General features: G+C 41.3%; 2 protein-coding genes across 13 annotated transcripts in view; both read right to left on the reverse strand.

Annotated features, from left to right (window-relative positions):
• Positions 1 to 4,252, reverse strand: part of MAPK9 (mitogen-activated protein kinase 9) — a 79,326-nt gene extending 75,074 nt beyond the window's left edge. For 11 of the 12 annotated variants that reach the window (XM_074838942.1, XM_074838937.1, XM_074838938.1 and 8 more), the window contains exon 1: positions 4,114 to 4,252. The gene's annotated coding sequence lies outside the window, so the exon portion shown is untranslated. The other variant, XM_074838931.1, reaches the window with a different exon arrangement.
• Positions 4,253 to 6,092: 1,840 nt separating this feature from the next.
• Positions 6,093 to 24,076, reverse strand: GFPT2 (glutamine-fructose-6-phosphate transaminase 2). Its single transcript, XM_074838233.1, has 19 exons — positions 24,033 to 24,076; positions 19,025 to 19,132; positions 18,337 to 18,435; positions 17,525 to 17,650; positions 16,890 to 16,948; positions 16,249 to 16,383; positions 14,714 to 14,775; positions 13,056 to 13,135; positions 12,653 to 12,770; positions 11,802 to 11,965; positions 11,175 to 11,270; positions 10,972 to 11,069; positions 10,503 to 10,623; positions 10,030 to 10,187; positions 9,779 to 9,893; positions 9,037 to 9,164; positions 8,144 to 8,311; positions 7,549 to 7,710; positions 6,093 to 6,949 (listed from the first exon to the last, which is right to left on the reverse strand). Exons 1-19 carry the CDS (start codon positions 24,037 to 24,039, stop codon positions 6,905 to 6,907), a joined length of 2,049 nt encoding a protein of 682 aa, XP_074694334.1. The 5' UTR covers positions 24,040 to 24,076; the 3' UTR covers positions 6,093 to 6,904.
• Between the last annotated feature and the right edge of the window lie 1,656 nt (positions 24,077 to 25,732).

The raw sequence follows: 25,732 nt of genomic DNA on the forward strand, positions 1-25,732 counted from the left end.
CTACTCCCTAACTTAGAGTTACTACTATGTGCTAGGACTGTATTAATTTCTGTATTACAGAAAAAAAATGTCTTTCAAACACTGATAATGCAGATAAAAGCAACAGCAGAAACCCATGGAGTCCACATACATAGAAGGAAACAGGGTTTCAATAAAAGACTTAATTACAACTGCAAAACAGGTTTGAAACCAAACAACTGCCCCCAAAATCGCCAAGGCTAATGCAGTTTCTCCAACATTCCTTTCAATCTAGTTCAGGAGGAAATTTCAAGCAGGGCTCTGCCTCCTCACCTCGGCCAGACAACCCTTCCCCGATCCATACCTATCGCAACCCACGCTCCCTCCCATTTTAAACACACCACAACATCCTATGCCATCAGTTAGTGTACCTACAGTCCTACCAGAATTAGAGATCTGTGCCATAGTTTGAAAGAGACTTTCATGCCATAATAGACAGTAAGTTATATCCATCTGTCAAGAATGAATTAGAGGTAGGTAATTACATCCGAGACCAAGGTAATGGACTAAACCTCTTCAGCTCTAAAGTGCTACAGTAACAAGTAGAGACCTCCAGTTTTCCTGGCCTCCAACGCTCTTGCAAACCTTACAAGAGAATTACCTCAATAATTACTGAGGAGGTCTCTCACAAAGTCTCAAATTTTTAATCTCACGTTCACTATGACAAATAGTGTCATTACAGCCCAGAGTAAATTGCACCGTCAAATGTTCCTTGAAAGAGGAAATGAAAGCAGATCACCTTCCCCCGGAGCAGCTGTCCTAGCCACCGGCTGTACAACGTCTGCTTTAGCTAAAGAAAGAGCAGCTAGTCCCTCTCTCTTTGCTGGCCTACAGAATATTTGTGAGCCAATGCAAAATGCAAAACAGGAAAGCCTTAAGAGCAATGCAGAAGCCCATCCTAGAAGAGCATACAGCCACACAAATAGCTCTTGGTTGCTTCAAGAATTAGAATTTGGACCTCTCTCTTCCTAGGTGCACATAGGAGGGAGCACCATCTTTTCCACGGCTTAAGCCAGCAGATGAACTCCAAGAAATTTGCAAATAAAACAGGTGGAAGACCTACAAATCCTAATAAAGACCAGGCTTAAACTGAACTGATAATGGTTAGTCTTAAGGGATTCTCAAGAATGTCTCGAGTCCCTTCTACCTTCTAGTTTCTCACAATCTAAGCAGCATTTTAAGTAATATTCAACTTGGTCATCTCTGGCAGCAATTTAGACAGTAAATTTACATGATATTTCCTCTTAGAAGCTTAAGAAAAAAAAGCAGAGGAGAAAGAATCAGCAAAGGGAAAATGTGAGCTACCAACTTTCTGCCTCTGCCACAGCAGTAGTAGCAAGGGAAGAAAAGAATTACACCTCCAATACAGTATTTTTAGGGGCAGTCAGATGCAGCTCCACAATCAACTCAGACTAACGTGAGACCAAAATGCTGCCTTAAGAGGCACTCCCAACCTTTCCTATTACATCCCAGGAAAAGCCCCACTCTTCTTTCTGACCCTTTTTATTACTCCAAAGCCATGGACTCTGAGGTACCAAATTTTTTGATTAACAGTCCCTGAGCAGCCATGGTATTTGCAGTGAATACACTGGAAGAAAGGTATGGCTGAAAGGCCAAGATCCTGTCTCTGAAAAGGGCTTGCAGAACAAAACCAAGCAAGTATAGATTTTGCATAAGCTGGGTATCAAGTTAGAGACCCGATAGTTACACAAGAACTATACCTCCTCATGGTTAATGAAACACTTTTCTGTAACAGTGATAAAGAAGTAGGGGAAAAGGAAGTTATCCTGAACCAGAGAAACCCCCCTTTTAAGGAACCTTGTGTGCACAAAGCCATCTTTTAAAAATCATTTAGAGATCAGGATAAGCTCTTTAGACAAGACCCAAAGAGGGAATTAGGCATCACAACATACAAGTTTTATGTGTTCTGACATCCTTTGCAATTCACCATGCTAAGCACCCGGCCTCTCCATAAGCTGAGCCCTAATTTTCACTTGGGCTGCAAGCTGCTTGGATGCATCAGGACATACATTATCTCAGACACATGCATTAATGTAAAATTAGGTGCCATGGGACTGTAGCTGTTTGCAGGACTTCAGACAATCTATTTTGGGGGCAAGATCCCCCAAATAAAAACCGAATTGCCACTGCTCAAGGGAAAAGTATATCAGACAAGTAAGTTTCTTAATCCTGAGCTGTTACTATCCTACCTGAAATTATTCAATTAATCACTCCAAGTAACCTACTCCACACTTCCATACAGGGGTTTTTTTGAAATAGGCATTATTGCCATAAATTTTCATTTATGGGCTCCTAGCTGCAGCTGCACCAAATAGGACCAGAGCAAAAATGAAAGTCACAGGATAGTCAGCAAACATACTTCTACCTATTGATAATAGCATGTTACTGAATCACAATGTTTCAAGATGTTTTTCTATTTTAGAACATGCAGAAGATGCATGTAAATTGAGTGGTGCTGTTGGGTTTTTTTTTTTTTTTAAATTCACATATAGGAAACTTACAGGAGCGGTTCATGAAAGTTAACTAGAAAAATAACCATCACATCAAACCTACCATCAGTAGGCTTATCAGTTGTTATACGGAATTCCACCAAGAAATTTTTAGAAGTTGAAAGCAACTGCACTGTAGCATACATCCTGTATTAAACAGTCACTTCCCTAAAAGGCATTTATTACAACGGCAACTTATTATTAACCAGATCTGTCCTCTGGATATCTTCATGTCAAAGGCTTCTGAAACAAACAGGTTGTAGCGGTTGGGAACACATTCCCAGGGTTGTTTTGGTTACAGAAATGTTATTACTGACAAAGAAGCATAAGAACATGAAGAAACTTAGCTTGATTTTTAAGCCTAAAGCTAAAACTCTACTACTGACAGAATGAAAAGACAATGAACACACATATATATTTATGAAAAGATATGTAAATTCTGTGCAGAAAATCTCCCCCCATTCTCTTATTCACCCCTGCAAACGATCTTCAAATTCAGGTGTGCCCTTTTAAAGACTATTATTCAATAGTGTTGGGGTTTTCTTTAATCTTTACAGCAATATATATCAACAGGTATGAGTCCAACTACAAAACCACAGTGAGTTGCCTCCCACCCCTCTACTCACAACTCCTGGACAGTGTTAAAAAAGGTAATCGTAGCAAAGCAGTAGCTGAGTAATGTCAATCGGTTACAGCAGAGTGTAGCAGTACTCCGCATCTATTCAGCTCTTTGAAAAGTCAGTCTTTTTCTTTAAGCCACCCAAACAATTACTGACCAAAGATTTTACCAACTACCTGTAACAGTATCACTCATACACTGCAGAGAAACACTGGGTGTATCTCAGCACCACTGCTGAGGCAAGTCGGTGGGACAAGGGAAAAAGTTTCAACGTGCATCTGCTGTAACCAGTTACGCTGTTGTACAATTATGTAACTGCCACATAACTGAGCAAAAGCACTTCTTACATCTCTTCTAAAACTTCTGCTGAGAAATTGCTCCGGCTCAGGAGGAAGCTCAGGTTCGCTCCCCTCGCATCGAGCGGGGCGCGCAGCGCGGGCCTCTCCCTCGGCTCAGCCCTCGACCCCCTCAGGCCGAGGGGGAGCTCCCAGGGGACGCCGAGCACCCCGGTCCCCGGCTGCTCGGCTGCGGAGCGCGCTGCCCTCGCCGGCGGGAGCGGGGCAGGGGGCGATCCCGCCCCGGGCCGGACACGAAGCAAGAGAGGAGAAGGTGGAGGAGAGGCAGCGCCCGGCGCAGCGGAGCGGGCGCGGCTCCCGCTGGGAGCGGAGCAGGGCCGGCGGCGGCACTGCGGCACGGGGAAAGGCGGGGGGCTCGGCCAGGGCAGTCCGCTGGCGGGGCGCGGCGGAGGAAGGGACCCCCAGTCTTGCCCCGTCGCTCCCCCCCGCCTCCCTCCCGCTCGGCCCGGGGCAGCGGCACGGGGGAACCCCGGCTCTGCCCGCGCCTCGGCAGGCAGGGCCCGCGGGAGAAGCCGGGAGACTCTGGTCACCACAGGGCCGGGAGCTCGTCCCGCTCCGTCCGGCTCCAGCCCCGCCGCCCACAGAGTCCCTTCGCGGCGGCCGCCCTCACCGTCTCCTTCCTCGGTCGGGCTTCGGCGGGACGGGACGGGGCGCGGCGCTGCCGGGCCGCGGCCGCCGCCTCCTCCTCCTCCTCCGGCGCGCAGAGCTGCCCCTGCCACAATGGCCTCCCGGTGCTCCACACAGGCCGCGCCAGGCCTGCGCCGGGTGACAGACAGCCGCCCAGCCCAATCGCAGCCCTTTGCTGGCGAAGCTCATCCAATCGAGCTCCGGAGGCGGGACCTAGCAGCCACTATATAAGGGAGGGCGGCGAAGGACCGCAGTGGAGATAGGGAAGTTCAGGCCAATCTGGGCGCAGCTCCCGCCCTCTGGCGTGATGTCATCATCGCACGTCAACCTGTCACCACATTTCTGATGTCACTTCACAGCAGCGCCGCGTCATGAGTTGCGGTGGCACCAATGCTCACAGCCGCCCTGCTCCAGCCCGCGGGGGGGGGCAGTGCTCCGTGAGGGAAACACCTCCCGTGTTCAGGAAGCCCTCACAGCGCCACAGCAGAATGACGTCACGCCTTGGCAGCCTGTCACCACCCCGGTCACCTCACAGCTCTGCTTTGGGGTGACAACACTGTGCCCGGTCCCCGTCGGGTCTGCGATGGCCTCAGGCACTGGGGAATGGGCTTCACACGGCTTTTCCGCAGGGGACGGAGCAGAAGGGAAGGGATTTATTCCCTCCCGGTAGCCCAGCTATTTCTGACCCCACTCAAAAATCATAAGCCTTCTATACGTTACCATACCGCCTGCCTTGACATTAGGACTGCTTATTTTTTAAAACAGCTGCTGACTAAAAATAAAAATATATTTTTCCATCTCTTCTAGGACTAACAAGAGCTTTCTTTTCTGTGATTTCTCATAGATGATTTTAGAAAAGCACATCTGTAATTTTTTAAAATCAATTTAATGTATCATATAGGCAGAATTACATCAGTTTCCTTTAATAGCTCCACTTGTTATTATGAAAGAAGTTACCAATTCTAGTAGAGTAAAAGGAACCTTTGTATCGTTTACCAAAACACGTTGGATACTGAGTTACATATTCTTGGCATCTAGGTCAGATTATCACTTCTTGTTATGATTTGTGTTCTTTTATGTGGTTATAAAAAGTACTAGAGCAGTTTCCAGTAAGAAGCTCCTATTACAACAAGCTAGTGTGACACTTTCAAGCTATTAACCTACATAAGCATTCAATCTTCATTTAGAAGCAAGCCTGCAGAGGAATACATAAAGAAAACTCCACTAGTCAAGGATTTAGTTAATAAAATGCAGAAAATAAATATTATTTCTGACTGTTCCAAAGTAACAAACAAGCAAAAAATTTTATGTGTATATCTGGCTTATTTCTTTGAGATTTATAGATGCTTCCTACTGCTAGTTAGTTCACAACTAGCAAAGCGTGCTTTTGCAAATATATACATTAATAAAATATGGCTTTACTTCTAGAGCTTGAAGCTGTCCCCTATTTGCCAGTATAGGGTACCGGGGGTTTTTGTATATAAAAATAGAGACACAGCTTCTATTTTCACCTGCAATAAATTTCTTCCCATATTCATCTACCTCAACAGAAGGTAAAATACAAAGGTTTAATCAATAGCTGGTATAAACTACAGTAGCAGCTACAATCAGAGATGACACCGCTGTATCAGTACATGTCTGGCAAAACACTAACAAACAGTCACCAACTTTAATTCTCCTGTACTCATGTGCTTCAGAAATACGGTGATACGGAGCAAGCTACCCAAACCTGAGATATTATTTTCAAACACAGCTGCTGGATAAGGAAAAGAAAATTATGTCTACCTGGGAGACCTGTGTGACACAGAAAGAACTAACCCCAGAAAAAGAGAAAGAACTCTGATATCAGTATTTAGGCAAGACTGGGACAAGACTTGTATCAGAGTACTGCAGTGCTGTACCCGTGTTCAGACTGGAGATGTGGAGTCATCAAGTTAAAAACAAAAACCACAAAACAAGAAGAATTGTATAATCTTTTAATGGCATTGTAATTTTATTGTACACTCTTCAAACAGAAATATCACTTGAAAGACATCCAGTTCCCTTAGTTTGTTGCACTGTACATGTTATGCAAATAAGAGCTGGGGTGGCATACAAACCAAAATGTTGCTCTGGCTTTTCAAATAATTAGTTGAAAGAAGCAGAAATTTAAAACATAGCTGGGAATTTACAGCCACAAAAGAGCTTTGCAAATGACTGGTTAAAATACAAAACACAGATGCAAAGCAGGGACGGGAAGCTGGGGAGGAAGAGGGACAACAAATTTCCAGTTTGAAGCTGAAGTAGGAAAAAACCCTAACAACTGTACACAAGTGTCAACATGCTCAGTATTTACATTCTGAGCATTACCAATGCTACAGATAAGCAATGTACTAAAAAAATAACTTAAAAAAAGCTATACAATTGTAGTTATAAATACTATATCTTTAAAACTAGTTAAGTAGTGTAGGCTAAAAAAATGTTCACAGTTACTCTGGAGAGAGCTGTATATATATATATTGCACAGTAGAAAAGTTCATTCAGTATACCATGTGTAAACAATTTTTATCTTCTTTGGCAATTTCAGGACTTAGAGGAGTATTTGCTGTGAGCAAAAGCACTTGGGTACAAGGCACATCAAAAGCTTTTAAAGCTGCAAGATAAATCCTTCTGACACTTTCCAGTTAGCACTGTCATTCTCTTTAGAAAAACTTGTACCTATCAATTCAGAACAACACATTTCTACAAGTATAACTCAGAGGTCTGGTGACAAAAACATCAGCTGTTCTTGGCTGTTATTCTACAGTAACAGATTTGGCCAAATTTCTTGGAAAGTCCACCTAGAATGAAGAGACAGACTTTCAATATATGACAGAGTAATACTGACGTTCTGCATTCGACAGTTCATTTAGTGTGCTTTTTTTTAGACTGCCTAATGAGTTCTGCTTTATTCTAGACACATTCCACACACACAAGCGACTACAGATCTGCAAGATAACGACTCACTGTTGAATTCATCATTGCTTCCAAAACCCTCCTAACAAATACATATTTGCTTTGCACAGGGTACCTTTCCAAAGCAGTTGTCATTATCAAACTGACACACCCAGCCAGCATCAACAAACTAAGCTGTACAAAGTAATGAACTATTTTAAAGTGCAATATCACATTTTCAGATTTAGTTATCTGAAAGAGTCCTATCTGCACTCTTAACTAATCACACCAAGCAAATTATAATTTTTTTAGGATACCAATTAAAAAAATTAAGCTGAAGAATTTGCACCAAAATGCCACCTCTACTACTAGTCACTACAAGCTCCACTAACTATTATCATAGTTCTTTGTTCGACATGCAATATAACTGGGTCTCTCACTTTACATTGGTGGGAGGAAGTTCAAAACTGCACTAACTGGAGTGCTAAATATAGAAAGCACTTACATCGTATCCTCTGAGAACAGCCAGGTGGAATGAGAGCAACTGGAGAGGAATAACACTCAGGACTCCTTGAAGGCAGTCAACTGTATGAGGCAGCTCGATGGTTTTGTATGCAAATTTTGAGCTTTCTGTGTCTTCTTTAGAACACAGAATGATTGGACGACCCTGAAAATAAAATTTCACAGTGTTAAGTGAAGAGGTGGCTTAGAACTGCTTTGAAATACTGGTTCACAGCATGCCTGTACTATGTTTGAAGATGCTCAGGTAGCTAACAGACAATGCCAGTCTTGTGTAATGACTTTTGTCATTCACTGTTCTGTAAGACTTGAATGTTTTCACCCTCTAGAGTTTTAACATAATTCCATTTGCTTCAAAACAAACAAAAAACCCAAACAAATGATCCACATGGAATCAGTTTTCACTACTGTTGTTAACCTCTAATGAGAACCTACAATGCAGATTATGCATCTTATTTATAACTTAATAATTAGGAACAAAAATAAAATCACCAATACATCCTTTTTCTGAGGCACAGTCAGCAGCAATACGACATCCACAATCTCTTTCCCTATCACACTGTATTAGATAAACAGCTTACCTGTCGAGCAGTGACCTGTTGCAGAGCATTCTGGCATTTGGTGAAACAAGGATCCTTCATTATCACCATGATAACAGGCATTTGTTTATCTATGAGGGCTAATGGCCCGTGTTTCAGCTCACCAGCCAAGATACCTTCAGAGTGCATATATGTGATTTCTTTTATTTTCTAAAAAACACAAATGCCATCAAGTTACTAGCAGATCAGATGAGAAATAAAAGCCACAAGAAGCAAAACACCAAAGCTGTACATCTGCCACTTAAATACAGACATACGGTATCAAACTGGTATTTTCAAATACCAGTTAATAGTGAAAACAGGCAGACTTGTCTGCTGGGATTTCTAGCAGGCTGCTGGTAGAAGCAGAGCTTGCCCATGCATGTGCATTTGCAGACAAAGAAATGGAATAATCAACAGGAACTTTAAGAACCGAACACCCAGCACAACCTTGGCTAATGCATTTCAATATTCTTTATATTCAATATTCAATAATACATTTCAAATTTCTGTGAGAGATAGATATGCATCCATTCCACCAGAATGTTCATAACATAATTTATGAGTTTCCTGCATGAGCATCTCATCTGAACATCAACAAATTGTGTTTTCCAATGTTATTTTCAAATGGGTCAGCATTTTAAATTGTTTGGGTTTTTTTTAAATAGACTCATTAAACACTGTATTTATTATTATTTGAAAGAAAAAAGAAACTGATATCATGTCCAGGTTCACCTTACATGTGTTCAATCCAACAGGACTAAATGCTCTTAATTATAGATAGCAGTTTTACTGAAGCAGAATTAAATTGTAATGAAATATTAGAATTAAACTATGTTGCAGAAGCCACAAAAGCTCATTTTCAATAACATCCAACAATACTGAGGGGTTCCTACCAGAGCTCCTTCCAGACAAGTGGCATAATTATACCCACGACCCATAACCAGCAGTGATCTTTGTTTGTACAGCTCAAGAGCCAAATCGTGTATCTTCTCATCCAGGGACAAGACTTCTTTAATCATCTCTATTGGGGCACACAAAAAGCACATATTAAAAACTTTTTAATTGGAAAAAATAGCTTGCTTGTAGAAGGGTGTTCTAATGATTTCTTAGAACAAATATGCTTAATATAATTCAACCATTAACTTTGCATCTTTGACTGCAGTTTAAGGATATTTTCTCCAGCCTTAGAGTAACAAATCTAAAGCAACTACTAGTTTAAGCAGTGCTCAGACATCCCATTTGTATTTCTAAAGGAAGTTGTGTATATCCGTTTTTAAAGTCACCTTGAATTAGTTTCCTTTTATCTATCCCAATTTAAAGTGAAAGGCTTTAAAAATTTCAAATCACCAATTTAGGAGATAAAGTAATATTTTTCATATAAAACTACCTTATTGTAATTAGAAAATCCAACCCATGAAAATTCTGATCTTCCTGCCAAGTTTCTTGGAAGGGCACTTGTAAAATTGGCAATTAGTACAGAAACTAATAGTCCATTTTTTTTTTTGTTGTTGTCTACCTTTCAGGAGGAGGGGGAGAGCAAAACTTAAATGAGAAAGAAACATCCCTGAGTAGTATTTCATATTGCCCATTAAGCAACATCTCTTATCCCTTCTCAAACCCAAAATATTAATATACCTGGCAATGATTTTAGTCCACTAATGATTTCCTGTCTCCTTTTCTGCAAGGAAATTCGGTCTTCAGACATCATTAGGCCAAACATTACAAGAGACACGAACTGGCTGGTGTAAGCCTGCAAACAAAAAAAAGCATTTAGCAGCTAAGTCTGCAGAGAGTTACTATGATCTCAGTTTGAAGTGCTACAATTAAAATTTTAATTGGATTCCACAGGGCTGAAGTATGAAAGTCAAACACTGAACAGCAATTACCTTTGTGCTTGCCACACCTATCTCAGGTCCTGCATTGATATGTACACCACAGTCAGTCTCCCTGGATATTGAGCTCCCGACGGTGTTTGTGATGCCAACTGTTAGAGCACGACGTTCTTTACAATACCTCAAGGCCATAAGTGTATCTGCAGTTTCACCTGGAAAACATTTACATTTTGACTTTAGGTTGACAGAGGATAGTAATGATTCCTGAAAAGCATAAAATTCTACATAACTGTGTTCTCAATAACTGCATCCACACACAATGCAAAATGCAACTGAAAACAATCTTTCGACACTCACTCATTGTCTACATATTTGACTCAAGACTGAAAGAAACTTTCATTCAAGACAAATCTGGGCCATTAGCCACCATCCTCCTTTGCAACATGCAGAAAGTAATAAATCACTGGCTTTTTATATTTTTTCTACAGTTTTCACTCAAGTGAAGAAAAACAGTAAATGCAGCTCACCTGACTGACTTATAAAAAAGCATACGTCATCTCTGAATACAGGTGTGTTCCTATCCAGGAAGTCACTAGCAAGTTCCACCATCACTGGTAATTCAGTTAATTCTTCCAATACTTGTCGAGTCTGTATTCAAGCAGCACACAGTATTTGTTAATATTGCCATCTATAGAAGTCTTGACATCTTAAGTTGAGTCAGAGATAATCTAAGTGGATTCTTATTACAAAAATTGATCATTACAGCTCACTAAAGCTTTAACTTTTTTCACCTTGGTTTTTAATTTCTAGCATGGTAGGTAACCGCATTGGAGCATTCATAAAGAATGTGGCACAAAGGAAAAATAAATAAAAGGGCAAGACCCCTCAATGAAAGGCAAAGTTTGAAATATAGAAGAAAAAGCAGATGAAGAGCTATTGTCTAGAAACCCAGCAACTAGGGAGTTACATATGCATTTCAGCTAAGGCTGAACATACAGCTACTGCGGCATGGTAACTGGTCCCACAGCCAATAATGATCAGTCTTCGGCATCTTCTGATTTCTTTCAAATGATCCTTCAGCCCCCCCAGCAGAACTATAAACAAACAAAAAAACATCTATCAATGGTGTATTTTATTTTCTAGTTAGTATGTTCAAAATTTGCAGGCTTAGTGCAGCTTGAACGCCCGTTCTGAGTTACCTGTGCTGCTCTCAAAATTCACCCGGCCTCTCATCGTATTGACAACTGATTCTGGTTGTTCAAAAATTTCCTTTTGCATGAAGGCACTGAAGTTACCTGTTTAGAAAAACATTACATGGTAATGCTTAGGTTTGTTATCTGAAGTCTACATACAGTTACAAAGAGACGACTTTAAAGACAACCTGTGGTAGCAAGCTAATCTAAGTTGACTGTGTTAGCTTAAATAAAAGGCGAGAAGAAAAGAGGGACTGGTGGTTCAGTATTTGGTTGGTTTCATTTCCCAGCACTGACAAGGTAACCGAATTCTTTTTTAAGGAAACTTCTGTATTCCGCTTCAGGTCTTAGTTTACAGTCAAAGTTTGCCAACAACTATAACATGCTAACATTAGTTATATTTTCACTAAATACTGAGATGAATAGAAGCATCTAAGACTTTTCCAAGGCTAAAAATGGGTAGGGTCCCATTCCGCCCATCTTCCCTTCGTCTTGGAGTTGTCAGTTCCCACTACAAACAGCCTAAATATCAGGTCATTTTCCACAACAAATGAGCAGTTTTCTGCCTCATCTACTACACAGTCGGTAGCTATCCATCTTTGATGATATTCGTTTACAGATGTTTCAACCCACCCTTCATGATTTGCTGCAATTCCATCTGCAAGGTTTGAATGGCCCGGGAAGGATCATCACTAGCTGAACGCTCAAGACGGTGAATTGAAAGCTTCCCATCAGTTACTGCTGCAATGTCATCATCTTCTAAGAAAATTACTCTGTTGGTGTGCTCAATAATAGCACTACAGAAAAAAACAGAAGCAAGACACACCTGACGTCAGAAAGAGTTGGTAGCAGCACTCCTCAAAGCATTTAAATATGCCACACAGCACTTCCAGCCCCCCTTCTATCTTCCTTTTGGACATAACCACAGATAAAGACATCTTAAAGGAAATGGCTCCATCTGCTGCTCCTCCTGCACTCTCACAGGAACCTGGAGCACAAGGCTGAGGAACCACAGCATCTCGCATCAGCAAGTTCCTCCTGATCTGATCCTGCCTCCCAGTGATGGACCCCTAAGGTCACCATCTTGTTTCTGAGATAAATGTGTACACCAGGTTCCTGCTAAGTTTGGAATCACACCACTATCTCTTCCTGTGATAGCTGGATTAAAATGCCAAAACCCAGACTAACCTATAGTCTGCCCAAATACTCAGCTGATATGTCTATTTGTACCCAACTTAACTTCCCACACTGGATGTATTTTACACAGAGGTTAACAACTGGCAGATATTGCACTCATTTGCATTTCAAATGCTGATGTCAAGCCTTCACATTTTTCTTAGCTGGGGCCTTTATGAAGTTACCTCGATTAGAAACTATTTTATCAGAAAACAATTATACAGCAGGAAGACAGCATAAGATTTTCAGAACTATCTCGCTTCTGAACAAAACCAGTATTTTGATAAATGTTTAAGTACTTTTACTACCTTGCATCTGAAGCAAAGAAAAATTCTACTGCCTTATCCCCAACAGCATGAAGGCAGGTAGAGCTGTCCAATCTTTTCATTCGGGAATTGCATATGTTCTTTACATTCTCAATGTTGCCTATTAAAGAAATGAGACACTTTAAATGTAAAACCAATGTTCAAGTTAGAGATTACTGTCTACACAGGTTCAAGTCATCACAGTTACACAAATATTTTGAGGGGATGGGACTTTTACATGAAGTACATGTTCAGTAGTATAAAAATATAACAACCTCAGCTAAGAAGCTATTTGGGGCATCAACTGGTAGTTTTATAGTACAAAGACCAATTAACCTAATTTCTAATCATAAAGTAACAATAATTTTAATTCTTAAAAATAATGTAATTTGATTTACCAACTTACATGTTCTATATAAAACAGGAATCTGTTCAGTGGAGAGCTTGTACTTGCTCCTAACCCCAATGAGCAAAGGACTCCCTCTCCTACAAAGGGAAAACATGTAAATTTATAAAGAAAAAGGTGCATTCAAAGAAGTCAGAGGACATCTGGGAAGCTGAAAGACAATATACCATCTAGCTTTCCTAAAGATCGCCCCCAACCCCAATCCTAAAGCCATTACATGGCAGGAGTTATATAAACTTGGCTTGTTTCTGGCAGATTCACCAAATATTATTACATGAATAGGTATCATATGCCTTGGTGATTCTTTCCCCATGAACTACACCCAGACAGAGGAGAACGTAGATGAACTAGTTGCTTTCCTTCCAGTAATCACAAAACAGCTTAGCACAGGCACCAATTTGAATACTGTTTTTAAACAAAGCTTACTCTGCCTCTGAAGTGAGCCAGCAATAAGATCCAGTGCTCTTTACTACTGAAATACTGTTCCACCCTTTAGCCTTTTAAATTCAGAAATGTCAACCATCACTACTGCACCTCTGAAACTGTAGAATATTAAGATCATTTTTCAATTATATGGGTCATGTGCCACACTGAAGAGCTTATTAAAAAAAAAAATCTCACAGGAATAAAAGAGTAATTCACACCACCCCCAACACCTCAGATTACAAATTTAGCTTCTCTTAATCCCCTCACTCCTAAAAACCCAAACCTGAACCACATATAGAATAGTTCATTTCAGAAGATGTTCTCCAGTTAGAATGATGGTAGAGCTGGCTTTTTCACAATTTTAATATAGTCCCATTTTAGCACACAGGAGCAATGGGCTTTTTGGTTGTAGTATAAAACAGTCTTTATTCCCACTGCTACTTCACTTGCTACTTTAGTATCTTTACATTGCCTGAAAGTTGTTTTCTAAGTCATAAATAAAAGCAGAACTTACACAGAAAAAACTCATAAATGCTATGACAGCTATAGAACACTGTTTGTATAAGTATGATGGCATTTTAGCCAACCTGAACACATTTATCTTAGTCTTTATTCAATGTAAAGTAAAATTGAACCATACCCTTCTCCCTCCCTCTTTGATACAGGATAACTCTTAATACCACTTTAGAAACAGGAGATATACTGAGCTTTTTTATTGACACACTGTAACAGATAAAAGGACAGCCTGGGAATGAGTGTGTGAGTAGTACCCTCTTGAGTGTGTCATTTGGACAATCTGCAACCAGAAGTGTATTTGCATGAAGCAAGAAAACATCATCTGATTACTTTTCACTACTGTCTTTGCATCCTCAGAAAGTGAGTGGTCACAGCTAATTTATTAAACAAAATCAAGTTAAATACCATAGAGAATCAACACAAGCCTCTGGAAATTCTGTGACCTGCTGTCACTACAGCTCAAACTAAGTAATATTTAACAGTCAGTTGAAGAGATGCTCAGCAGAACTTTGCTGCATTTCACACAGATTCCATTAGTGCAGCTATCTACCTTCAGAGTTTTGGTTAATTAAGAGTTTTAGACATCAGTATTCTAGGTTTCTTGAAGGGGGGTTTTTTGGTTGTTTTGGTTTTGGGTTTTTTTTATAGATGTTACCACTTTTTTTTTTTTAAACCTAAAAGAGCATGAATTAAGTACAAAATGGACTTTCACTAACCTGGTAGCAACAGCTTCACCTGGGTAATGGATGCTCTTGAAAACCAATGCAAAAGCACCTTCCTGGAAACCATGCAAACAGAAGAGAAAAAAAAAATCCTAAACAACTTATCTCAATTAGTTACATCTCATTAAACTGGGGCCCCTCTTCCTGAGGGGGCTGTGAAGGAGAGCTCTTTACTACTATCAGGAATCTCTTCCTGGAAGGCAGACTGCACCTTTAAAGGAATTGGTCAGGGAGCAGAACAAGCTAACATGCACATAACAGTGCAACAGCTGAAAGATCAGGAAGTGAGCACTTAGTTTCTTAACCCTTGCATTAGAAGGTACTGTTTTTATTTATAAAGAGAAGCTCTCAGATGTTACTCATAATCAACATGACGACTGTAGAACTTTACTTTTAGTGAGACTTTTAATGAGAATGTGGATGCAGCTGCATTTTATCATGCATTTTCAGCTAAAATTTTGGAGTTACTACTTCTAGTTTAAGTAGCAAATTCTCATTAATGTAATAAAAAAACCCCCAAAACCCGCAAAACAAAACCTCCACCAATAAAACCCCCAAATCCACAACACAAAACCAGGGACACAGTCAAACACTCTATAGTATTAACACAGCTCGCGAACTTGAGGAGCATTACAAAAGCAGGAGCAAAAGCCCCCCCACCTTGCAAACAGAAGAGAGATGGCAACATTCACTCCTCTCGCAGGAACTCCAGTCAGACTACTCTGCTCTTGTTCTGTGGTGAGGGGAAGCCACCCTTCCCCTCAACTAGGTGGCTGCACCACTGTTCCCTCTTGACCCATACAGGTCTTTACTTTGTGTGTATGTCAGCCCTGCTCTAGAGGAATCCTACAGAGTTGCTTCAGAGAGGAGAAAGGGGACGTGAAAAGAGTGTACGAAACTGCATGAAGGGGAGGGAAAACATCTGCCCGGAGACTGGGGGAGGAAACAAAGCAAGCTTTCTCCAAGTTTGCAATGCATCTATCAACATTTTTAAGTGTTCACATACTAAGTAACAGTAGATTCCCACTTCGCAGTTTGGAAACCAACTATGCCATGAATCAGTACAGCTTGTTAGATCTATTTCCAAATATGGGAGCCAAGGCATATTATTAGATAAACTTGAATCACAGCAGTGTTTTAACATGATCAGGATAGCCTTTAAGAACACACTGCCCTTTATGAGAGATTTCAACTCCCAGAGGCTATTAATTTTTTTAAATTAAGCTGCTTCATTAAAAAACTGTGATAACCTCTTGCTTAAAAAAAAACCCCCAAAACTCCCCAAAAAAACAACAAACCACCAGAAAAACCCCACTGCTAATGCAATTTAAAGATTTGCCATTGAAAAGCCTTTGAAGTTTCCAAAATTTTAATCTCATTTCTTGGTCTATTAAGCATTGTTTAGAGGCCAAAAAGTGTTATTTGCAGCACTTTCTGAGGACTCCTGCAGAGGATCTAAATGCAGAATACTAAGGAATCCCACAAATAGCTTATACTGTAGTCCAGGAAAACAGGAACGTCCCACTTACCAACTGTTGAATAACTCTTTCTACCAAGGCTGAAAAACTGGTGTCCTCGCTCTCTCTGTTGTCATACATGTATTTGATCAATTTGGGGATTGTTTCTGTATCCGTTTCAGATTCAAATTCATAGCCTTTGCTCTCCTGAAATATCGTATAGAAGAGTAAAAAAAGTGTTTTCATCCTCAGGCAAGAAACAGAGAAGGGCCTCTCAGCTTCCTCCCACCAGAAACTGCACAGTAAGACAGACTGCTTGGAGCACTACACTGGACTAGTGGATATGTATCACTATAAACAAAATATTAAAGACTTATCCTGTCATAGCTAATCTTTCAGAAACACTGTAATAAAACAAGTATTAAGATCTGTTTAACATCTGTCGAGCAACAAGAGACATAAGGGAGCTCACTCCACAGACCCTCTCAAAGAATTTGAGCATAAATTGCTACTCTACTCATAATGACTTTGCATTTTGGATTACAAGAACATATTGCACTTCACCAGTATCTTTATTAGGCAGACTCCTTCACCTATTTTATAGATGATATCAAGAAACTTGCATTCAGATTCCGACAAAGTCATGAAATATCTGATGGTAGTTGGTGAAGCATTTACTTTCTAGTTTTAGAATCAAGTTGCCACAGACTCACCAGAAATTTTCTCAAGTCCTTATAATTTGTGATGATTCCATTATGGATAACAACGAATTCTGAAAGGAAAAAAATATATACTCATCAGTAGCAGAAAATTAAGATATTTAACTCAGAATACAAAATTAGAGGGAGAAAAGCTTAGAAATATGCTAGAATCTACCTGCTATAGCTTTCAGACCTACAGTTTATCACAAAATCGATAACAGAAGATAGAAGTTTACAAATTCTGAAGGCATACAAAGGTTGTTCCAAATCATTAAGACAGTTTTAAACTACACCCAGTAGAATACCACCAAGCCATCTCAAGTGAAAAGTGATACAAAATCTCCCTTTTCCAGCCCAGACAATATTGATGCATTTATATTTTCAGTCTTATCTTTTAAAAAAAGACTGTTGTACTTTGACTAATTTGCATCAAGTTTCAGAGAATGGAGCTCATTAATCTTTTACAGTATTACTTTAGCCTCAGAAGAGGCTATTTTATTGTGAAAGTATCTAACTTAGAATGGCAACAGCTTAAGCCTAGTATACAAAATAAATACCATAACACTAGTAAGAATGGAGAGCATATGTACTATGTGGACTGAACCATTTCAAATTCATACAGTTCCAGAGCGCTGCAGATCACGTACCATTCCTTTTATCTGATCTCTGAGGATGACTGTTTATTGCACTTGGTACTCCATGGGTCGCCCAGCGAGTATGAGCAATTCCAAAATGTGTTTCAAAATCTGCTTTTGAATCCAGGTCATCTTGTTCTATACACAAGAAATTCAGTTTACTGAATATTTAAGGTTGAGTCTCTCTCTCACATACACACACCCCTAGTAAAACACTAAGAGAATTCCTACAGGCAAAATCTAAAAGTTATCTTCTGGCCTTCTTCTAAACCATTTGCTTTCCTGACATTACACTTCAGATAGTTCAAGTTACTGTGATTAAAACTTTGTTTGCCAAGACTCAAACATTTTCAGCCAATACTAACAGCTAGGCTAACAGACCACATTACTACAAAATCTAATGTAAACGTATTAAAATAAAACTTCAGTTCTTCACAGATGGAAGCACTGCATAAAGCAGATTGTGATGACAGCCAGCTGCTTAAACGGTCGTAAATTCTGTCAGAGTCCATGTTTCGACGTTTCAGCTCCCAAGCACAGAACTCATCTGAGTAAAGCACCAGGGAGCCCAGGTCTCAAACAAAGCAGCAGCCAAAAGAGAGGAGAGTAGACTGATAATTTCACAACACTGTACCTAAAGATCAGCTTGCTTTTCAAGTGCAGTTTTGTGGGGCACAAACAATTTAACTGCCGTTGGATTACATAATGCAGTTATTTCTGGTACAGAATCGTAACTGTAATTTCATGGTCTGACTTTCTGCTGAGATGCAGATGATATCTCACTGGGACGCCAAAGTAAAAGGGTAATTTTTAAAGACACTTACTGTACAGCTCTTCTTCCAGGGCCTTTACTTTTCCTCTTTTCTTAACTAGTTTGATGAACCTTTCTTTATCTTCATTATTATTTCCGTCAATTGCCACTCCTACAGTATAGGACACAGTCACAAGTGTTATTTAAATCGTGAAATACACTGGATGAAAAGAAGGCTGAGAAAATACAAGCACATGCTAGTGAAACAATTATTTTTAAATTATCCTTCAAAGGGATATATTTGAAGTCTGTCCCTAGATGAAATCTATATCCACTGCATAGATGAAAATATACATGAGCCATCTCAAATTTTTCTTGAGGACAGACTGATATACTTTGCCCAATGAAATTAGCCAACTTAAATTTAAAGTTTAATCTTCCTCATCCTTTCACTGGGATTCACATGCACAAAAAAGGTTGAGGCACACATCACATGACCCTGTATGGAGGTCTTCTTCTTCACACCCTGTTTGCTTTGCTTATGTGTACTAAACCTCAACCACCATCTGATTAAAGAGCTAAGCACCCAGTTTAAAGTCCTGAGGAAAGCTGAAGAAGAAACTCCAAGAATCAAGGTAATTAGTTCTGATCTTTTAATCTGCAGGATAAAAAAAGAAAAACCCAACATGCAGAAGTTGAAAATACCCAAAAAGTCATAGAAGTAGCTATTGGTTGTTAATTTGTTCAGTTAGTTTACATACCTGCAGAGTCATATCCTCTGTATTCCAGTCTCTGTAATCCTTTTATCAGGGTTTCAAATATTTCCTTCCGAGTCCGAGGCACTCTGTAGTTTAGATAAGCAAAAATTCCTGTTTAAAGAGAAAAGGGGAAGGGGGAAAAAAAGAAGCAAAGATTTTTTAGAGTTTCCATCCCTTCAGACTCAAGTTAAAACCCTTTAAAACTAGTATCACAGAGAGTTCCCAGGGGACTCAATCTCCCAATTAGTACAATTCCTCCTACCAGGTTTTTTAATGGAAAGAGTTCAAATACAATAGAGGATTCAGGACTCTCATTTTCACCACACTACACATACACTTTCCTGGCCAGTTTCACTCTCCTCATGTTACCCACCAAGAGTTAAACAGTTGAGAGAGCTTAAAAAATCTCTACTTTTCGTGAAAACCACAGCTGAAAATGGGAACATTGTGATCTATTTCATATCCAGACATTCAAAGAAGGAATATATTCACCAGTACTAACACAAGGAGACTTTTGTAATCAAAGTCATGGCCTTAAATACCCACGGGTAGGTACTAGGCACAACATCTATTTATGAGAGGCTCCAGCTTAATCCTGTATACAACAGTCACTTCAGCAGGAGGAGAACAGAGAAAAAAACATAAAGAAAGGGCAGAAGTCAAAAGGATAGGACAACAAAGGAAAGAAACAGAAGATACAAAAACAGGGTCACCCAAAAAACAAGCATTCACCCTTTGCACTGCCTCAACACAATGGTGCCTGCCAAACTCAACTCAGTAGAGACATGAGATCCATTTGCTTGCCCCGTGTTACTCAGGTCAACTCTTACAGAGGCGTCATACGGAAAGACGTGAACTCACTCCTTGCCTACTTGGCAAACAGAGCCTGGAAAAGTCTGCAAGTCTGATCCCTCTTCTCTTGAATAGGCCAGTCATCAACCAAGAAGTGGCTTTTTTAGTTTTGGGGTTGGCTCCCTCCTCATCCTACCCCTGCACAATTTTTTTTTTTTTTGGAAAGCAAAAGTACACAAGCATTTATTCATTATAAGGAATTCAGGGGATGTTTTATCTTTAGAAAAGGTGTAATAAAAAGATCACCTGCAAAGGAAAATACAACCATTCCTTTTCTCTGCCTACTGCTCTTCCTGGGACTTCTCCATTTATAAGGATATATTAGGCCCTTTTATTAACTCTTGCAAATCTGTACCCCAATAAAACAGAAATATCTAATTTCACTGTTTCTTGGAGAATTTGTTGAAACAAGTCAGGACTGGAGACTACAGTTAGCAAAAACCAGACTTTTAAGAGCCCAACAGATAAGCACTTCAGACAAGCGTTTTAGATAGAGAAAGCCTTTGTTTGAAATTTAACACCCTCTTCCCCTTCAATTAAGGCTTTTGAACTGTAAATGGCTGTAGTGAAGATGCGGTTATAATGATACACCAATAAATCTCCCTTATAAATATTGTTGTGAATTCAGTTACTCCACTGGTTTTAAGCCATTAATACTCTTGATTTGACAGTGAGACTAACAGACTATTACATTGGTCTCTGAATTTATCCTGGAAGGATTAAAGGGTGAAAAATGCTTTTCTGCTACAGAAGTGAGATTTATGAGGAGGCCAGCCTAACGATTTCTAGAACGTCCAACATTAACGAAGATATTAAGACAATAGTTGCATTTAAAGAGGTATTTGGGAATTTGAACAGCTAAATACTGTTCTTCATGGATGCTTTGAAAAATAATGCCTCTGGTTATATACAGTAACTTTAGACTGAGAGCTTGTTGATCATTTTTCCAGACAGATTATTTACCGTTCTCTGGCACTAACCACGAACCTCAAGAGCAGCATTCTTCAATTTCTTCAATACAAGTTTCTCAACATCATTCCAAAACATTGCTACACACCTCATTTCAGATCCAGCTCTACTTTCTAGGCCAGATTTCACAATGTATTTAAGATGCATCAGCCTCGTATGATCCATGTGGCATCTCTGACTACACAGAGCTCCAGGAAGAACCTTCCTTCGGGACCGTCCTTACAATGCTACCAGTGTGCTGCAATTGTTAAAAAGATCCTTGTTTCCAGGGAACCGTAGCTGTGCTTCCACACACGTGAATTATAAGACACAGAAGTCACTAGAGGCCATTTACAATGAAAGCAATAGCTGCAGCCTGACTTCAAGAAATATATTATAAACTCTTTCAGTTAAAGGAAATAAATCTTTCTCTCAGCACCGTTTCTCTAGTAATTTTCTGTTTCATGATTTACCCTCTTGCATATTTTCTTCCCTACTCGGTCATCATTTTGGCTAGATTTAAAGCACATTGCTCAACTCATGTAGAAAGAACTTCTGATAAAGACTTCTTGTAGCTTAATTCCTTCTGGAAACAAACCAATACAACTGAATCTTAGTTGAATCATACTCTTGATAAGAAAGCCTTGTGATGCTCGCAAGTTACTTTATAATGGCCTCTCCAAGCTATTAGACGTCATTTCCAGAGCTTGCATCTCTCCTCCCCAGTGAAGACTCAAGTACTCTCTAAGCTAATGCAATACTGAAGTGATACCTATCAAGCAAGGTAATGTTTATTTGTCAGCACAACATGATCAATTAAATACCTTCCCAAGTCATACATACAATCAGAATCCAATGAAAAAAAATTAAGAAGCGGTTTACTAGGGCATTACTCTTGATTTGTATTCTGAATATAGTTTATAATTTCCCATAATTAAAAAGTTTGCACAGAAGTGTGAACTAGGTCAATCATGTGTGGCTTACCTTTAGAATCAGATACTCAAAACAGAAACAGAAGGTTGTTAAAATGTTACTAAAACCAGCTTTAATCAGGTGCAGGCACTAAAAGCAAGGCTCTCCCTGTATGTGCACAGCAAGGCTTTAGAGACTCCCCTTTCCCTTTCAGGATTGCAAGCAGAGCATCAAAAAGACTATTTTTTGTAGGAAAAGTCCACAAGAACTCTTGCAATTGCAAGACTTCACCAAAATCAAGAAGGGGGCAGCCTATACTTGAAGTTTGAACATTTTTTTTTATTTATTTATTTTTTTACATAAAATGATGCCTCTATAAAGGTAAGCACATTGTTGATGCCAGAAACTTAGCCTTGAGAAAGTCCCAGTCTCAACTTCATACCCTGATGACACTAATTTTGATCTAAAATAGGTAGATCATCAGTTTAAGAGTATCTTACCTGGTTTTTAAACCCTGCATACTTTTGCTATACTGTCTTCTCTACATGTTAGTGTGACAACATCTCAACTTTGTTTCCTAAAGAGCATGTTTATGGCAGTATTTAATGACCTATCTATTTTCAAAACAGAAATCAATAGGTTTAAATCTTCAAGTGCTACCTGAAATCAGAAAAAAAAAACCACAACAGGACATATTTTCAACACTTACACCTGGGAAGATATGCAAAAATAAAAACAAACAAAAAAAGGTAATTTAGAAACTGTTGGTTGCAACCTCAAAAACTCCTGCACTTTTTACAGCAGATCAGCCTAGCAAGGAAGATATGGGACATCTTTCATGGTAACAAATGTCATGTAAAACGTCTCCAAATGTTGATGGGAAGAAAACTAACACTACTCTCACTGCACTTCATGAACTGCCACTCTCTTTGTCATTTCATACTGAGTCAGTTACTCCACCCCAAGATAGATGCTTTACCAAACTCATTTAACACTGTTAACACCCTCATTTCCCAATCAATATAGAGCCCAGATAGGCTAAGTTTTTGATGTTACCATTATGTCTCACTGCTTAGCGCTTGCCACCAATACCTTTGGTTTGCTTAGGCACTGAGCCAAGTCTCTCACCTAAAGGGGTTTTGTTTAGAAGACGCCGAGCTTGTCTCATTGATAGTGAACCGAGAGTCACGTAGGAGCTCAAACAATATCACCTCGTGTTTCCATTCAAGTGAAAGAGGCTTACTGGACTCCTTGCTCTTTCTAAGGTTACAATTAAAGAGGATGTGGAGGCAGGGAAAAGATATCTAGCTCAGAAAGTACATTTTTGGGAGCAGTAACTCAACTCATTTTCAGTCTGCTTCTCACAAAAGAGGGTTTGTTCATGGTGGCTAAGTACAAGCACAATCTTTTCTACTTTCAACAAAAGTATCCTTCCAGACCTGAGAGGAGGTTTCAGTGAAGTGACAGGTAAAGTTTCACTAAAATTTCCTCCATAACTAAAATACATTGCATTAACAGCTTCTGAATCTGCAGTTTGATTTTAATCTGATCCAAAGCATATCTAAGCAACTGCATACACGATGTAGGTATTATCTTCACCATCTCATCTTTATTAGATAAAGGAAGGTGAATAAACTCACATCAGCTAAGAATTAAGCTCCTTCACAGCCTTTGTTTGAAAACCACAAACTTTCCCTATTGTCGCAATTGGGAAGTGAGTTACAACTAATCCCTAGTCCTGGATTATGAAAACCAGAGCCAAGCGCCTCGAGAAGCCTGTGCATCAGCCAAAGCAGTGATGCACTGAGGCATCAGGAGGAGCAAAGGTTAACCACGCTGCCGAGATACCCCCAGGGCAGCCGGGCGGTGGGAACGGGATGTTTTTCGATCACAAATCCGGGCCAAGCCGGACAGGGAGGGCACAGAGAGGGGAGGCTCTGGGGAGCAGAAAGGCAGTCTCCTCTCCTTGGGAGAAGGGGGCGGACGGAGGAGCTTTACCTTTACCTGCCACCACCGCAAGAGCCGGTCATTCCCCCATCCCAACCCCCCAAAATGGATGCAGCGGGGCCAGTCCCGAACGAACCCGCTGCGGGGGGGGCGAGTTCCCGCGGGACTCCCCGCGGGGCAGCCGGACACCCCTCAGCTCAGGGACAAAGCACCCCGGCCCTGGGCCGGCCCGGGGCACCTCGCTCCTACCAGCGGCCCCCGCCGCGGCCCGGGGAGGCCCCCAGCTCCATCCCGCCCGGAAGGCGAAGGGCTGCGGCGGGCGAGGGGCGGCAGCCGCGGTCCCGTCACTCACCGCACATGGTCGCTCCAGCACGGTCCCTCCCGCTGTCAGGAAACGCGGCTCCCGCCCGACGGCCCTGCTCGGGGACTGCCGCCGCCCCGGCTCTTATAGTGCGGCCGGCTCGGCCCCTGCCTCCCCGCTCATTGGCCGGGGAGCGGGCGCCGGGGCCGCTCCGCCCGGGGCCCCCAGCGGCTGCACGGCGGGGGCAGAGCCCCGGCCCAGAGGCGGGGGGGGGCCCGCGGTGGTTCGCGCCCGGCCCGGCCCAGCCCTGCCCCGGGGGCTACGCACGCCTGCCCGGCTCGACCCTTCCAGGGGCTGTGGCGAGCGGTGGGGTCTCCCGGGCTCCGTACGCGGAGGAGCCCGGGCGGGAGGCGAAGCGGGCCGTCCGGTCAGGGCAACATGGCCGGGCCTGAGGCGGAGGGGTAGGGCAGCCCCCCACCGAGCTTGGCGGGGGGAAGGTGTCCCCCATTTTTCAGCCTTTTCAGCCACAAGCATTTCGAGACGCACGCTCAGCAGCCAGCCCCATCCGCACATGGACCCAGAGCACCTGTGTTGGCCCTCGGCGGAACGAGGGCCAAGGGCAGGGGCCGCCGGCCTCCACCTGAGGGAGAGCCTCTCCCTGCAGTAGCAGACTGAACTCCTGGTCGGGCTGTGTGGTCTCTGCCATTTACTTGGCAAGAAAGAAACAGCAGATCGGCTCTAGGAGCCTTCTCCAGCCTTTTCTTCCCGGGCTGGGCTCTCTCCTGGGGGCAGATGCCATGAGGGAGAGGGAAGGCCAGAGGCCCTGGCCCGGCCGGCGTCGAGCCCGGGGCAGCAGTCTTGAGTTTCACCTTCTGCTAAAGAAACTTGTGATCCCTTGTCTCAGGGAGCCTCCTCCAAGCAAAGGGAATGGTGACTTTTAAAGCGAGTGCCTTGCAGCAGTCACAGAAGTAGCTCAAGCCACTATTTGAACAAATGGGATTTTTTTTAAAAATCCGTAAAGTTCGACGATGGTTCAGCCTGCTTATAGTTTCCCCTTCCTTATTAAAAAGTACCAAAATTTTTCATAGAGAGGATCCTAGTTATCTCACACATAGTTATTGAAACTCAAGTGCGAGGTATCTTACTTAAGCTAGAACTTAAGGGCTCATTTTCTCTTGAATTTCTTTTTGTACATAATTTTTTTACATAAAGTGGTGGTTCCCTCAAACTTTGTCACTTTTTCTCTTGATGCAGAGGTCAAATGAAAGATAAAGATTGGAACATCGACATTTCAACTACAAAAAAACTTTTTGGTTTTTCATAAATTTTTTTGCCACTTTGAGAAAGGAAAACTCTGTCTCACTTTTAAGGCAAAAACCTAGATTTAAAATCTTCTCAAGTCATAAAATTAAAGAAAACAGTGTTAGAAATTCTGCTTTAAATTAGTTTATAAGGAGGAATAAATTGTGGTTTTTACTGCCTGTGTGAAACAGCTATGCACACCATGCTCTGTAAAAACCAGTTTTGTTTTCCTTCTCCCTACCCCCCAGAATAAAACCAAACAGTGCAGTCCCAGCTCTGTCACTGACCTGCCGTGTCACATCAAGCAAGTCATTTTGACACTCCATTCCAGTTTGTCTTGTCTGTTTAGGTTACTTCGCTCCTCCTCAGAAGCAATCTGATCTTGTTTCCCCCAGTCCAGCCCAAGCAAAGGGAGAGGTTCCTAATCTCAGCTATGCGTGTTAAGTAGC

The sequence above is a fragment of the Strix aluco genome, chromosome 13 (genome assembly GCF_031877795.1).
Source record: "Strix aluco isolate bStrAlu1 chromosome 13, bStrAlu1.hap1, whole genome shotgun sequence".
Taxonomy (NCBI): domain Eukaryota; kingdom Metazoa; phylum Chordata; class Aves; order Strigiformes; family Strigidae; genus Strix; species Strix aluco.